Source organism: Lipophrys pholis (assembly GCF_963383615.2).
Source record: "Lipophrys pholis genome assembly, chromosome: 8".
Taxonomy (NCBI): Eukaryota; Metazoa; Chordata; class Actinopteri; order Blenniiformes; family Blenniidae; genus Lipophrys; species Lipophrys pholis.
In genome coordinates this window covers 33,340,949-33,356,591 of record NC_137630.1, presented here as the reverse complement: position 1 = coordinate 33,356,591, position 15,643 = coordinate 33,340,949, and the positions used below count along the sequence as shown (strand labels likewise).

Genomic DNA, 15,643 nt, shown 5'->3' with positions numbered 1-15,643 from the left:
CTCCTCTCCTCTCCTCCTCTCCCCTCCCCTCCCCTCCTCTCCTCTCCTCTCCTCTCCCCTCCCCTCCCCTCCCCTCCTCTCCTCTCCTCTCCTCTCCTCCTCTCCTCTCCCCTCCTCTCCTCTCCTCTCCTCTCCTCTCCTCTCCTGCGCTCCTCTCCCCTCCTCTCCCCTCCCCTCCCCTCCCCTCCCCTCCTCTCCTCTCCTCTCCTCTCCCCTCCCCTCCCCTCCCCTCCTCTCCTCTCCTCTCCTCTCCTCTCCTCTCCTCCTCTCCTCTCCCCTCCTCTCCTCTCCTCTCCTCTCCTCTCCTGCGCTCCTCTCCCCTCCTCTCCCCTCCCCTCCCCTCCTCTCCTCTCCTCTCCTCTCCCCTCCCCTCCTCCCCTCCTCTCCTCTCCTCTCCCCTCCCCTCCCCTCCCCTCCCCTCCTCTCCTCCTCTCCCCTCCCCTCCCCTCCCCTCCCCTCCTCTCCCCTCCCCTCCCCTCCCCTCCCCTCCCCTCCTCCCCTCCTCTCCCCTCCCCTCCTCTCCTCTCCTCTCCTCTCCTCTCCTCTCCTCTCCCCTCCCCTCCCCTCCTCTCCTCTCCTCCTCTCCCCTCCCCTCCCCTCCCCTCCTCTCCTCTCCTCTCCTCTCCTCTCCTCTCCTCTCCTCTCCTCCTCTCCTCTCCCCTCCTCTCCTCTCCTCTCCTCTCCTCTCCGCTGCAGCTCAGCGCTGAACCTGCCCACCAATCACCATAATTTAAGAATGGGCGGGACATTTCCCAAGAGATCTGATTGGCCAGGAAGCGGAGTTTTGACCTCTTATACAGAACGTAACATGCTCCAGAGCAGGTTTTCTGGTGACCATGGTGATTTATCCTGGTGAGAAGTAAGCGAGAGTCGTCGTACAGAAAACCTGAGTTAATCCTGGCCGATCTTTCATGGAAATTGTTGACTGTTACGAGACTTGTTGTTGTTTGGTTGTTATTGTTGTTGTTGTTTTACGGGCCTATTTTTCATGAAAACTGTTGACTGCTATGAGAGTTATGTAAACTTTTTTGGGCGCCCCCTGTTGGTCACTTTAGTAACAGCGCTGACGTACCCGGGCTTGTGACGTAGTTCCGGTGACGCGCAGAAATTTTAAACTCTCGTCCTTCTCAGTAATGGCGGCTTCGTTTCGTTCTCTCCCTGCAAGTTGTAATAACAAATGGTACTACACCCGACAGCAGATCGACAACAGCCCATCTCGGCGAGCTGGCCTTGATCCGGACAAGGAGCTGTCGTACCGACAACAAGCGGCCAACCTGCTGCAGGACATGGGCCAGCGGCTCAATGTGTATCTTTTGTCGTCTCACCGGCTCCGTTAGCTTCTGGCTAGCGACATGTAGCTGCGTCTGAAGCCGGCTCCGTCCCGGAGCGGGGTCGTGGGATGTTGTCGAGGTGTTTCTCGACATTTTCCTGCTGGTCTTAGTGTTTGGGGTGTGTTCCAGCCACTGGTGGTCCGTTTAACGGTATGTCCGGAGGGTTGTTAGCGTTCTCCACGAGCAGCGCAGCAAAGCGGGGCCACGGAGGCCTGTGGTCGACGGGCCTTCGGGACCGGAGCATGTCGTTTCCCTGCTTTCCTGGAGACATCTGAGCAGTCAAGAACCATCTACTCACGGTCTCAACTTAAAGTCCACTAGTTCTCCAAGATGTCCCCTTATAGGGTCAAATCTTTTAATTCTCATTTTAAAGTAACTTGAGCGTGCTAAGCGAACTGACGCGTCAACTTTGTGTGATTGTTCAAGTAAATAACCGAAGTATTTTACAGCTCTTTTACGTAGTTTAGAAAGCATTCCACATTTTCATCCGTCACTAGTGATTTTTAAATATATTCATTGCACGTGTTGTGTTGAATGTCCAGTTTTCCAAATTGTCCTTAACTCTTAACATTTCAGCTCCCAACTTACTATTAATACAGCCATTGTATACATGCATCGTTTCTACATGGTCCAGTCTTTTACCAGGTTCCACAGAAATGTGAGTATCTTTCATATGGTTGATCTACATGTCTGCTATGATTTATTACATTCAAAAAATGTTCAGTACTAACTTGTAACCCACGTTGAAAGGCACTTTAGGAATAATTCAGCCATGGCAATATTTAACGTTTGCATGAACGTTATTACTGTTCAGCGTCATTTTCTGTCTGTGCTGTTTGAGATTGATTTTCATTTTATTGCCACATTGATGGAATCACAAGAATTTCATCAGTTAATTAAATAAATATTGCTTTTTAGATAGACACCCAAGTACTGCTTAAAATCTTAATCTTAAAATCCACACCAGATTTCTTCTCGCTGTCGAAGGTCATATCTGCTGTGTAATGTCACCATGTGTCACTTCAGGGATGGAGTTTTGAAGAAAATATTGCAGGGGCATGGTTCTGTGCTCCTCTGTTCCTGATCATACACTGAACAAGGACATTGTGTCTTTGGTGTGCAGTTTTAAAATAGAAAAATCTACCTTACATAGTTTAACAATTCCATCTTCAATACTAGCGATATTCCAGCTGAGGTTGGATGTGTGAATATATGCACATGTCACTAAAGGCCCAAGGCCACAGTGCCAAGTATCGTGGGATTTATCTATTGACTGAACTGTATAACATTTTTGGTGCATTTAAATCCACACGTCAATGTCATCACTTTATTCGTTCATGTCAACAGATCAATCAGATCTCTCAATGAGAAACGAAACAATTTGACAAAATAAGGGGCTATGTAACTGCAGCTAGTATTGCAATTAGAATGAAAGTGTGCATATGATGTGAAGTAGCTTGTTTTTGTTTCTTTTGGATCAGGTCATTTCTCCAGCTGCTCTTTTCCTCGCAGCTAAGGTTGAAGAGCAACCCCGAAAGCTGGAACACGTTATCAAAGTGGCCCACGCATGCCTCAATCCTCAGGAGCCTTCGCCAGACGTACGCAGTGATGTAAGTGTTGAGTCGAGTTTGTGAAGAACACTGGCTGACTTTTGTGTGCATTCAGATGCAAGAATGAGGAAATGAGCCATACTAGCAGTGCATTTAAGCCATGTTTCCACTGCACAAAATGTGCCCGGATGGAATGGGACCTGTTCGGGGTTTTGTGCATTTTCTACTGCAGAAGTTGTGGATGGTCCAGAAATAACTGTACCAAAATCTGCGGTCCCGCCACGCAGTCCATGCCGGAGCGTGGTGGGAGGGTAAGATACAGCAAAGTGCACCCATACCCAACTCTGTGGCACGGTCCCACAGCACAATGTACGGTTAAAGTGTAGGCGTCGTTGTGAAAAACGCGGGTACATGTCAGGCGAAGAACGTGGAAGTGGCTGGCGGTGGAAGGTAAAAGCTTTGAGCTTCTGTTCTCCGTGGCACAGCTTAAATTTAAAGAACTAGTGCAAAGTTGGGCTGGGCGATTTGGCCTCGGGAGAATATGACGATTTAAAAAAAATAAATAAATAAAAATTCGAGTTTCGATTTGATTTTTAGATTTTTTTTCTCAATGTTCTCAGAAATGACTGCAGACATTATATGTATTGTCAAAAGTGCAACTTTATTGCCGTAATCGTCCTCATAGTTAAAATGCATATAAACAATCCAGTGTTTCCTTTAAGGTTGTTTTCAGCAGCAGCATTAGGTTCATGCTCTCCCCAGCTTGGGGGGGGGGCTTAAATGGTGCATTCTAATGCGTTGTGGACTACTAAATACTACATTGTGATGAGATAAATGGTAGTACTAGTTCATATTGAACTAACCAAACAAGAACCTTTTTTGATACTTATTAAAAGCACATAGCGCCTCTTGCCTGGGGGGGGGGTTTCCTCTCTGCATTCTCCAGCTGGTGCTTTCTGGGCGGGTGCGTGGTTCTCCCAGGGCCTCCGCGGGGGGCTGACGGCCGCTGGGGTGTCGGCAACCGGGCCCGATGGCCTCGGTCCCCGGGGTGTCGCTACAGGCCCCCCCACAGCAGTTCCAACCACACCCAGTGGACCAACCACACACACACCATCAATGAGATATGTTCCTGATGTCACTTGTTTTCTACCATCATTCGTTCAACTATCAAAATCATGTTTTTCTTTTTGTTGTTGCTTCTTTGTTAATTCATGTTCGTGCTTGAAAATCATGTTACTGTCCAGATAGAGCTGCTCAGGATGGTTTAATCTAGAAAAAATAATATATGTAGCACTAACAAGGGTATTGTATGTCCCCCCCCCCCAATTTTAATGAAACATTCTGCTGCAAAACACATTGAAATGTAAAAAATTAATCCTATATAACCACTTGCTTGGTGGTTTCTGGGGCTGATTGGAACTTTTTGCGGCCGGTTTTGGTCCACAGGCCTCATGTTTAACTGAAGTAAACGTCATAGCAGCGCCCTCTGCTGGAGGCTGTCTGCTCATTAAGGTGCTTTAACAGTTAAAACCTCTCCGTGCTCGACTAGTTGTCTGCTTTTACCTGGTCCCTCGTCCGAGGTTCTACTGTACACATAAGTTAGACGTTTTTCAGCAAGGTGGGTGCTATTTTTCCGAAGATTGACCGTCCAAATGACGTCTGGAGGCTCGTTCCCCTAAACCTTGCAGTGAAATGGAGCTGCTGCTACTTAAACTGGCTCTAGCAGCAAAAATACCCCCCACCCCTGGACCCAGTCTAGAACTGTTGGGAAAGTTGAGACTTGCGGTGGTCGTGGATTTGCGTCAAATTAAAAAAAAAAAAAAAAAAAAAAAGAGGTTCAAGCTTTTACTCGCGTTTAAGCAAAAGTGCAATAGCAACAATGGAAAGCCACAAGGATTGGTAGAGCAGAATGCGAAAAATGCCGAAAAAACCCCCTCAAATTTGCGCAATTAAAATTGATTTTAGCTACAAATTTGATAAATCGATTTAATAGATTTTTTTATTTTGCCCAGCCCTAGTGCAATGCCGAGTATGTCAACAACAGAGGATTCATCCGCTCGGGTTGGGGCCCCGCCCCCAGCTGAGACTACTGTTGCGACTTCACATACCTGTGACTCACCATCCCGCCTATATTTTAACCGTACTCTCCGCGGTGGAAACGCGCAGCAGATTTGGGTCTGGGTACACTTTGCCGTTCCGTCCTGTTCCGTCCTGTTCCATCCCCGCACATTTTGTGCAGTGGAACTGGCGCTTTATACTTGAGTAGGTAAACTTCTCAGGCACTTCAGTTTGGATGCACACAAGAATTTCTCTTATTTTTCATGTTTTCTTTTGTGCAATCTGGGTACAGTTACTTCGTTGGGGGTTGAGGCTCCTGTTGATACAGACTGAGAGAGGAAAGAGATGCACCTTTCCCTACGTTCACACTGCAAGTCTTGATGCTCAATTCCGATTATTTCCTAGTATCCAGTTTTTACCGTGGTCATTCACATTACATATTAAACTTGCATGCGCAGATGACACCGTTGACAGAAGTAAATCTGAACGCCATACATCAGCACCAGGGTTGCCAGATATGACTCACAGTTTCCTGCCTAAATAACGTAAAACCCACACACCTCGAATAATAACCAGCCCAAATCTCAGACTGTAGAAATGCTGTTAAAACCGTAAAACTACTATTTGTGTAATAAAAACCCTCCATGAACACAAAACTGCACAAAATAAGCAAGGTTAAAAGGTGAGCGAATTTGGCTCCCCAATTGGAGTATACCCGCCACATCTGCCAACACTGATCAGTTCGTGTAGATCCATTTTCAAGTGGTTGTTAAATACGAGCCTACAGAATCTAGACAAAACCAGGGAAAGAAGGAGAATGAGGGAAAAAAGAGCACAGCATTTATTCTGGCCGAGCTGCTTCCTCCGGCGCTTATCCGTGATGTCAGTCACATGTCAATGACGAGGCAGTCGATAAATTGGTACCACATATGAATGAGGCCTGGGTATGGTGTGAAAGAATCGGAATTGGAGCTTTCATTTGGCCAAAAAACAGGTCATTGTGCAGAAAATCCGAATTGGGTCGCATTTCCTTGCAGTGTGAACAAGGCCTCTGTGTCTGCAGCTTTCAAGTTATCCAGCTAATGTCATGTCCAACAGTTGTATAACAAGAGCATTTGTACTTGCTGAGCAACTTTCCTTGTGCCTTTGCTTATTTGTGAGGCTTCCTTAGTTCGCCAAGAAAAGGCTCATTCAATTTGTGCATTTCTTTTTCGTGCATTTTCCCGTTGGTGTCTTGAACAGTCATTTGAGCTCAGAACACCTTTCAAATAAGTGGTTGTACCTCCCCAAACCGACTCGGCATATGCACTTTGCTCTTGTTGGACAACGATTACGAGACCTCCCAGTGAGTAACGTACCTGTCCTCTCAACCTCAGGCCTACCTGCAACAAGCCCAAGACCTGGTCATTCTTGAGAGCATTATTCTCCAGACCCTGGGTAAGTTGGGAATGAAGAATTGGGTCCCTTGATTTCCCTCCAGATCTACATTTGCCTGTAAAACTAGAGCTAACCTGTTTGGCTTTTGTTGACAGAACCTGATGCGCAGTTGACCGCAGTGGAAAGTGCAATTTCTATTAGATCCATTGTATCAACTCCTGTTGATTCAGGCTTTTTGTTCATCACATCCCAAACTTTATACATTTCCTGTTTTTAAATCTTCTTTTTTTTGTCAAACTAAACCATAGCACAAAGAGCAAGAGTTTGTGTTTTGACTGTTTGGTACAACAATGATTCTTGGCAGTATATTTTAGTTTGTTTAATTTCTATTTAAATGGTCTTATTTGTAACAAACAAGCACTTGTGAGATGAACAGCGGACCACTGTAAATGCTACTCATCCGATAAATGCATGTTTCTTACAAATGTGGGAGATTTTAAAAGGGAAGTAAAAAAATGTCTTGTAAGGCAAACAGATTTTCTTACTTTTTGTGATGAATCTGATTATAGACTGTTGTGAACAGCAGCCGGCAGAAAACAAGCCTTTCCTGACGTACCATTCATGTGTTTTATGTTTATTTTGTCATGTCTTCACTAGGGCTGAACGATTAATTGCATTTGCAATAATATCGCGGTATGATAAAACAGGATTTTCTAATCGCAAGGGCTGCGATTTGACTGCTCACTTGATCTGGTCACGTGACGACTTGCGTGTCATGTGCCCACATGTCGTGAGCGAGCAGAGCAGAGCAGCAGTATTACTCCTTATGAATATAATTCGAAACGGCAGGTGGAAATAACTCGGGCCATAACGGAGTTCATAGCGAAAGATTTGATACCCATTTAATGGGCTCAACATTAAGGACTGTCCGACCGCCCGGGGCTGGTAAAAGCCTTGCTCGGGCAATTGAATCATCTGCCCACCTAGCCTGAACGGGCTCGTGGTTTTTAGGGGTGGGGCCGATCCGGGTTCGGGTTCCGATATCAACGTAATTCACGGATCAGAAATTTCCGATCCAACCTGAAGAGATTCCCAACCCATGATCCTGGTCTGCTTCACTGTTACTGAAATGATCCCCAGTGTTTCCCTGCTGCTGCTCTGCTCGCTGGCTGCAAACTGTGGACTGGATTTCCTGACGGGAGGCGGGTCTCAATGAGACCAGGAGGAATGAGGCAGGAAATCCATTCCACAGTTTGCAGCCAGCGAGCAGGCTAGGGAAGTAGCACGGTGCTATCCAACTTTTCATGGCAACATGTTGCTGTTTGGACGCATTTCAGTCTCAAAACACCACAAAGCAACACAGCAACGTGGATGTTAGCAAAGCAACGCAGCAATGTGGATGTTAGCAAAGCAACACAGCAACGTGGATGTTAGCAAAGCAACACAGCAACGTGGATGTTAGCAAAGCAATGCAGCAACGTGGATGTTAGCAAAGCAACGCAGCAACGTGGATGTTAGCAAAGCAACGCAGCAACGTGGATGTTAGCAAAGCAACACAGCAACGTGGATGTTAGCAAAGCAGTTGTACAGCGAGGCGGTCGCTTTGTCAACAGACGTCAGCATTTTAAAAGTCCATCTCTCAGAGGAGAACGGCACTGACCACGGCATCAAAACAATGAACAGCAGCTGCTCCGCTGTAGCAGTTGATTCACACCATGAAGCTGTGTCCTACTTCGCCCTAAACTCCTTGAAAATAGTCCCAATCATTTGTGTTGTGTTCGAGCTGGAAGCACTGCTGTTAGTGCTGCCTTGCTCAAGAATTTCCCCAGGAATTAAAGTGATTCTGAGGTTTTAAAGATGGAACTAGTTCATTAGGAGATGATGACGTCATGCAGACCCCCACATTGTCCACATGGAACAAAAATAGTTTGATCCTTAATGTCCAGCCCTGCATTAGTATAGTGACCCAGCCTGGTTTAGGGCTTTGGTCAGCACAATGGACTTGTTGTGGTGAACACTTACAAGACTGTAAGTCACAGTACTTAGTAAGTTTACAACTGTAATTGAAGTAGAAGATAAATAAACTGTCTTTCATATTAATACATGCTTCATTTGACTTTATCTTAACATAAGCCTCGCCTATAAGAAAGAACTTATGTATAATAAATCTGATATTGTTTATTATAATACATATTGATTTATTGCTTGTTTGTTGAAAAATAAATGAGAAGAGGACCTTGAAAAAAATAATCACATGATAAATCGCAATATTGAGGGGAAAAATAGCAACTAGATTATTTTCCAAAATCGTTCAGCCCTTTTCTTCACTCACTAATCCACAGTTTGGTTTAACACTGTGGTCATTTTCTGACTTGCAGGGACTCTGTTCATGTTCATTGCTGCATGGAAACTGGATCTAATGAAATCAATATGCATCTTACAATTTTGTGACTTTCACTCAGTGAATGTCTGTTTTCCCTTTTTTAATCACAGCTTTTGAAATCACCATCGATCATCCGCATACCCATGTGGTGAAGTGCACACAGCTGGTCAGAGGTGAGGATCAACTCTTCAATTTTATTCAATTCAGAGAATATTTCAAAAACAATTGGCTTTTTCTGTATTGAATTGTATTTTCTTCGGGGTTTTAAGTATGTCACTTTGTTTTGTTGTTGTTCCAGCAAGTAAGGATCTGGCTCAAACATCATACTTTATGGCCACCAACAGGTATAAACTGTTCACTGGAAACCATCACACCTTATGTTCAGTTTTTATGTGTGCAAAACCTTTTAATTTGTTTCTCCACTGAAACTCAATATGCTGAATGTCTATTCTCTGCTTTTCTCTTTGTGTTTCTGGTTGCCCTCCCGGACACACCCTGCCATGTAGTCTGCACCTGACCACGTTCTGCCTGCAGTACAGTCCACCCGTGGTGGCCTGCGTGTGCATCCATCTCGCCTGCAAATGGTCCAACTGGGAGATCCCGGTGTCTACGGACGGCAAGCACTGGTGGGAGTATGTTGATCCCACGGTAACCCTCGAGCTATTGGATGGTATGAACCTATATATCTCATAATTTAGCTCTGTGGTTCGCAACCGTAGCTCCAAACATCATAGAGCCAGACGTTGTCAAAATGGCTTTGCTATAGTCAGGAGAAAATATGATGAGATACTTTCTAAGATCTAAAGTAGACCTGTGAAACTGTACATTGTTCATCTCCAGAGCTGACGCATGAGTTCCTTCAAATTTTGGAGAAAACGCCCAGCCGGTTGAAGCGGATTCGCAACTGGAAGGTAAACCTTTTTCTTGCATTTGATTGTGTTTTTGTCATGTGCAAGTCGTCCTGTCAGACCGAGGACTACAAGGTCACAGGGTATGATCACAAGAACCTCTTGTGTTTAGTTCTTTGGAAGAGTCCTTCCTGTGAGATGTGTTTCCATGGTCCATGCAAAGTTGGATGAAAAGATACAATCCTACGTGCTGGTTTACTTTGCTTGACATTTTTAACATATGTAAATAAAACTTTGTATTTTGTATAACACAACTTCCACAGCTGGTCTTTGGAAGAAGCCAAATGCAACACAATGTATGTTCTAATATTATTGTGGCAGGTGAAATGCCTACAGCGAGCGGACTGTTTTTTTAAACATTTATCACTCTTGTGTTTTTTAATGAAATGGCTGATTTAAGATGACATAGCAGGGAGACGCAGCCTCACTGAGTCTGTCACTCAACTTATGTCCAAAGTGTGGATTTTAAGCTATTAACTAATGTTCAAATTGTGCTGATGGCCGCGCAGTGGTTTCTTCCCACATTCCCAAAAAACATGCTCTGGGGGCCCCTGAGAAAGACCCCGTCCCGGCTCCCCCATCAGCGATGCTCTGTGCGGCTGCTCCCTGCAGCTGCTCCCGATGGGTCATTCGGGATGGAATTTCCCCTTTGGGGATTAATTCAGTCCTACAAAAAACAAAGTTATGATAAATAATAAATGCCATAAGCCCCCGGCTAGCTCAGTTGGTAGAGCATGAGACTCGCAATCTCAAGGTAGTGTGTTCGTGTCCCACGCTGGCCGGCACCTTCCCGTGGGCTCACCACCTGCAGGAAAGGTTCTTAATCGGTGCAATGTGATCTGGGTGACGGTGCTCAGACTGTCACCCCCACCACCAGGAAACGGAGAAGAGGGAGAAGATGGATGGATGGGATAAACGCCATGCTTTTTTTGTATTTGGTGCATGTTTGTGGATGATTATATGTTAAATACAGCTGATTCTGTGCAAACAGAATCTGCTGCAAATAAAAAAAGAAGCATGACACTCCTTTCCTATTGGTCGACAGTGTACCAAATCAGCCACTCAAGAAATTGTATTGAAGCTGGTGAGATAGTCTGTGAACAGGGAGAGAAGCCACCACTCCTGTTTGAAGGAGCAGCTGTTTAGTGGTCAATCCCCCTTCTTTCCCCCTGCAGACTGCTGGAACAATACAAATTGGTATATCTTTATCTCAAGGTACATGTATTCTTAAGGCCCGTTCATCCTCCATAAGAACAAGACGAAAGTTCGGCAGTGCGGGGTCCTGCCGAACAAAATGACGTCATTTCCTTCGGCCAGAGGGAGCTGGCCGAAGGAATTTGTTTTGGCTGTGCCAACATGCCATGCATGTTCCAGTTCGCTCATGACTATCAGTCATATTTTAATCATATTTAGCTTGTAACATCGCTACTGTACGAGCGCTGCAGCTTGTTAAAATGTGGGAGTGCAGGCTTAAGGCCCCCGCATCCTCCCTTTCTGAACCCATAAGAACAAGAACAAAATTCGTCCGTGACGTCAGCCAGCTGCCGGAAAAAACGGCACGAGCCGGGATTTTAGAATGGGACCTGTGTTCAAAACACCGCCTCATGTGGATGATAGGCCAAAACCAGCTAGGTTAACCGGTTTCCTGGTGTGGACGGCCCCTAAGCTTCAGGCCTGTCACTCTGTTTTGTGATGAATAGAAATGTTTCTTTGGAGTGGCACAAGTAATTCATGTACAATGTTATTGTGACACCTTGGTTTTATAAATAGTTGTACAAAAACGCCTGCAACTTTCCTGTATTATTTACATTTTTGTATATAACTGTTGTTTGCCAAATTTGTACATTGGTTTTTGAAATGTACTATTTGAAGTTATAAAAATGGTTAGTTACACATTTGTGCTTTCCACAATAAGATTTTGTTTTGTTTTATTGTTTTTTGCCATTTTATGTCCAATGTGTTCAAACATGTCAAAATGAATAAATATTTGTAGAATCACACAAGTTATGATCTGAAAGAAATACACAAAGCAAGGGAAAGCAGTTTTTCAGGTGAAATATGAAGGTAAAATCAGAAATTATCAATTAACCCCTCAACACCTGCTAAGAGTTCACTTCAAGGTTTTTAAACTCTTCATGCATGTCACAACCTCAACAAAAGTTCCAATCTAGTTTAGCATGTGACTCAATCCTAACCATTTGTGGTTGTGGTTCTCAGGCTGGAGGTCAAACACCAAAAGTGAAGCCAAAAGTCCAGGAGGAAGGAGATCAGAGAGACACCATGATCAGCATGATCTCAATGGCCTCGTCGGAGAGCACAGTGGCTGGTCTGATGAGCCTCTCGGCGCCTCCATTGGCCTCGTCTTCCTCCTCATCTGGTGGGGAAAAGGACAGGAGTGTGTCTGGCAGCGCTCTGTCATGGAGTGGAAAAGGTCCTGTTGGAGCTGAGCAGCAGTCCAACCATGAGGTCCATGCCCCCACCCCCGCCAAGGTTTCACTCAGTGAGTACCGAGCCAAGAATGCTGATGTTCTTGCTGCACAGAAGAGAAAGCTGGAGAACATGGAGGCCAGCGTGAAGAGAGAGTATGCCAATGCAGCCCAGGCCCTGATTGGTCAGCAGCAGCAGAAGAAGGAGAAACAGCAGCAGCAGCAGCAGCAGCATCATCACCAGCAATCCAGCTCCTCCTCCTCAGACGTGTCCAACCCTTCCCCCATCATTCTTAAAATCCCCCTGGAGAAGGAGAGGCATGACAGGAGCTCTCTTAAAGTACGATTCCCTCTTGCAGGAGGAGGAGGAGGGGGTGGCAGCAGCAGTGGGCACAGTGGCAGTGCCCGAGGAAGTCAGGATCCGGACATTAAAGTGAGGATACGTGTGCCCGAGAAGCAGAGGTGTAGTTCAGGGGAGGAGAGTAAGAGCAGGGACAAGCACAGGGAGCGCTCAAACCACCACCACCATCATCACCACCACCACCATCATTCTTCCTCCTCCAGCAGTGCCTCGCTCTCCTCCTCACACAAACACTCATCTAGCTCCAGTGGGACACTGGGAGGCAGCAAAAAACTCCCGAGCGACTCTAGAACGAGCTCTTCATCTTCGGCTTCTGCTTCTCGAAAGAGGACACACTCCCAAGATCCCACTGCAGGATCCCACCCAGCCTCGAAAGTCAGCAAGTCCTCCAGGAACCCTTACCAACTCCCGACCCTGTCGTCCTCATCGGGGCAAACTCTGGGGCACGGCCCCGACATCCTCCCTGCTCTCGGCCCCCCCCACCACCAGGGGAGCTACTCACACACAAAAGGCGACAAAACGGACACTAATGGGCACGGCGGGGCAGGCGGAGCAGGTGGTGCCCAGTCTAACGAGTACCAGGATACTTTTGAAATGTTGAACTCGCTGCTGAGTGCACAGGGTGTTCAGCCGTCGCAGCCGTCCATGTTTGAATACAGATCCCAGTACGGGGACTATCGGTACAGTGGAGGCTCCAGAGGCAACAACCCCAGGCCCCCGCCCCTGCCCTTAGAACCACCGCCCCCGCTGCCACCATTACCCAAATGAGTTCCCCACCAGGAGACCATAATAATGTACATTGTACGCCACATCATGAATTTCCATCTTGTTACATAAAGTACTGTATGACTGTTTTTTTGGTTGTTTTCACTCACACAGCGTTTTTTGTAGGCTTCAGTATGACAGCAGAGAAATGTACCAGTGAGAGAAGAGTTCATCTTTTTTCAGTGTACTCATGGCGCAATAATGAGGTTTTGAAATTATGAGGAAAAAAGAATTTACAGGAAAGTGTAGATATTTTATTTTTCTTTTCTGCTGAGTAAAAATGAAATATGATGGGACCTGATATTAGAGGAAGTCGATGTCTTGAAATCATCTTACAACTGTCTTTTTTATAATGTTTTTATAGTGTGTTATTTATTAATTGAACGCTTTTAAGATTGGTAAAAGTCCCCCTTTTCTACCTTTTTGAGACTTACCCTCGCTATGTTCTTTAAAGGCGGAGGGGCATTGCTTCGACAAGATGATACAGGCTTGTTGATTTTGCATGTCTCCGAAGCCATCGTTTCAATTTGTTTTTCCTTTTTTTCCTCTGTATTCGTGTTTTAAAGAAACAGCCATGCAATCTCAAAGGAAAAAACAGCCCCACCCTCTGCTTGTTAAAGTTTTATTTTCTGCATTCTTTCACCTGTACAAAGATTGCAAAACTGTTAAAAAAACAAAAAAAACGGACTCAATATTTTTACATTTTGTTATGAAAATTTCAAGGAAAAAAACATGTATATTATGGAAGCTTTTGTTTTTAGCTTTTCAGTGTTGCAGTCATTGTTTTAAATGGTTGTTAAACAATTTCTCCTAATGAATACACCAAGTTCATACCAAGGACATTCATCTGTTCACAGGTTTTAAACATGTATACTTGGTACGATCACTATGAAAGAAGTGCCAACAAAATAGTCCTAAAGCAAGGGGAAAAAAGGATTCCTTTAAATTTATTGACAGTTTAGTTTCCTAAAGGTCCAGTATGTCATAGCTTTGAATTGTAAATAGCTTATTAAAAAATAAGCTCTAAGAAAACCACAGGCCTGATCATACTGTTATACTGTCTACGTCTTGTTACATATACTGTTGTTATGGGGCTCAAGCTAATCATCTTACCCCAACCTCTCTCGTCTTATAAATTTTGCACTTAGTCTAATAAGAAAAATAAACACTGAATAATAAACACAGGTTGGAGTAATTGGTAGATAAAAAAACAACACAAAGGTCAAAACTCCAAGAGCTGCACAAGTGTACATTACATTCATAGTACATACTGCACCTTTGAGGACATTTGGGGGTTAAGCAACTCAGGAAAAATAGAAATTGGCAGTTTGTGTGGATATATATGTGTTTAATCTGTTAAAGTCACCCTGGAATTGTATTGAAAATGACTGTGACCTTATTCACCACAGTGTATGTTCAGCAGCTCAATTTACAAGACACTACACAATATCAAAGATCATTTACTCTCAATTCAACTGCTTGTTTTTCTCTTGTTTGGGTGTTTTGAGTGTGTCGGCCTTTCATTTTCCTGTTCACCCCTGTCAGTTCACACAGATTTGATTCAGCCATCCTCTTGCTTCATATCTTCACATTAAGTCAGTATTTGTAGATCATTTATAAATTCATCCGCAGTCCATGTCGTCATCCAAAACGTTTGCATGTGTTCTTCTAGATATGTGAATTTATGTTGTATGGCTAAAAGCAGGATATGGATTTACCTCCATTACAGGGTTGGTCTTGAGCATGATGTCTAATACAGTCTAGTATATCAGATTTTTATGTGTTTTGGAGGATGTTGGCAAAAGATTCAGGTCATCACCTGTAAATTTAATTCATATTTAGCTTTGTATGGGTTTGATTGTGTAGTGTTATTGCTTTTAACCTGCTTTCTTTCATCAGTTGGTAATCAGAAACTGTTTTCGGCAGTTCACAATAATGCAGTATAGAAACCAGCCATGCAATTTTAAAATATTTTTTTGTTCCCTGGATATACGGAAACATGCTGGAAAAGAAAAAACAATCCTTTCTCAGGCAGCACAGGTTTAATTAGTTGCCCTTTTTCTTGGAATGGGGGAAATGGTAAATGCACTGAATATTTATCTGAGTGGGATAACTACAATGCAATTGACAAAGTATTACATGTCTAATACATAACATTAGAAGATGACAAGGTGATGTTAATGAAAAGGCATTTTATGATATGAAAAGAGAACAAGACGCTCAATCCAACAATGCACAAACCACAGCTCCAGTAAGTTTCATGTTTTTCACGTCTTGGTGTTTTAGTGACACTCAGGTCTGGAAGTAACTTTTGTTTTTCGGTTAAAATGGTATAACTGAACACTGTTCATGTTGATCTAATGCTTTATTCTCAAAGTCAATAAATATTTTACGAAAACTTATCGTACGATTGTTGTGGAACATGCGATCTTGATTGGCAATCTTTTGGACCAATGAGCTCCCTGAAGCGTTGACATCCTGGCC

General features: G+C 44.4%; 1 protein-coding gene across 1 annotated transcript; it reads left to right on the top strand.

Moving 5' to 3' along the window:
• The first annotated feature begins 1,129 nt into the window (after nucleotides 1–1,129).
• ccnt1 (cyclin T1) lies at nucleotides 1,130–15,559 on the top strand. The gene is made up of 9 exons (XM_080469765.1): nucleotides 1,130–1,306; nucleotides 1,908–1,989; nucleotides 2,813–2,941; nucleotides 6,316–6,376; nucleotides 8,810–8,872; nucleotides 8,998–9,043; nucleotides 9,206–9,369; nucleotides 9,540–9,610; nucleotides 11,825–15,559. Exons 1-9 carry the CDS (start codon nucleotides 1,134–1,136, stop codon nucleotides 13,160–13,162), a joined length of 2,127 nt encoding a protein of 708 aa, XP_080325891.1. The 5' UTR covers nucleotides 1,130–1,133; the 3' UTR covers nucleotides 13,163–15,559.
• The last annotated feature ends 84 nt before the right edge of the window (nucleotides 15,560–15,643 follow it).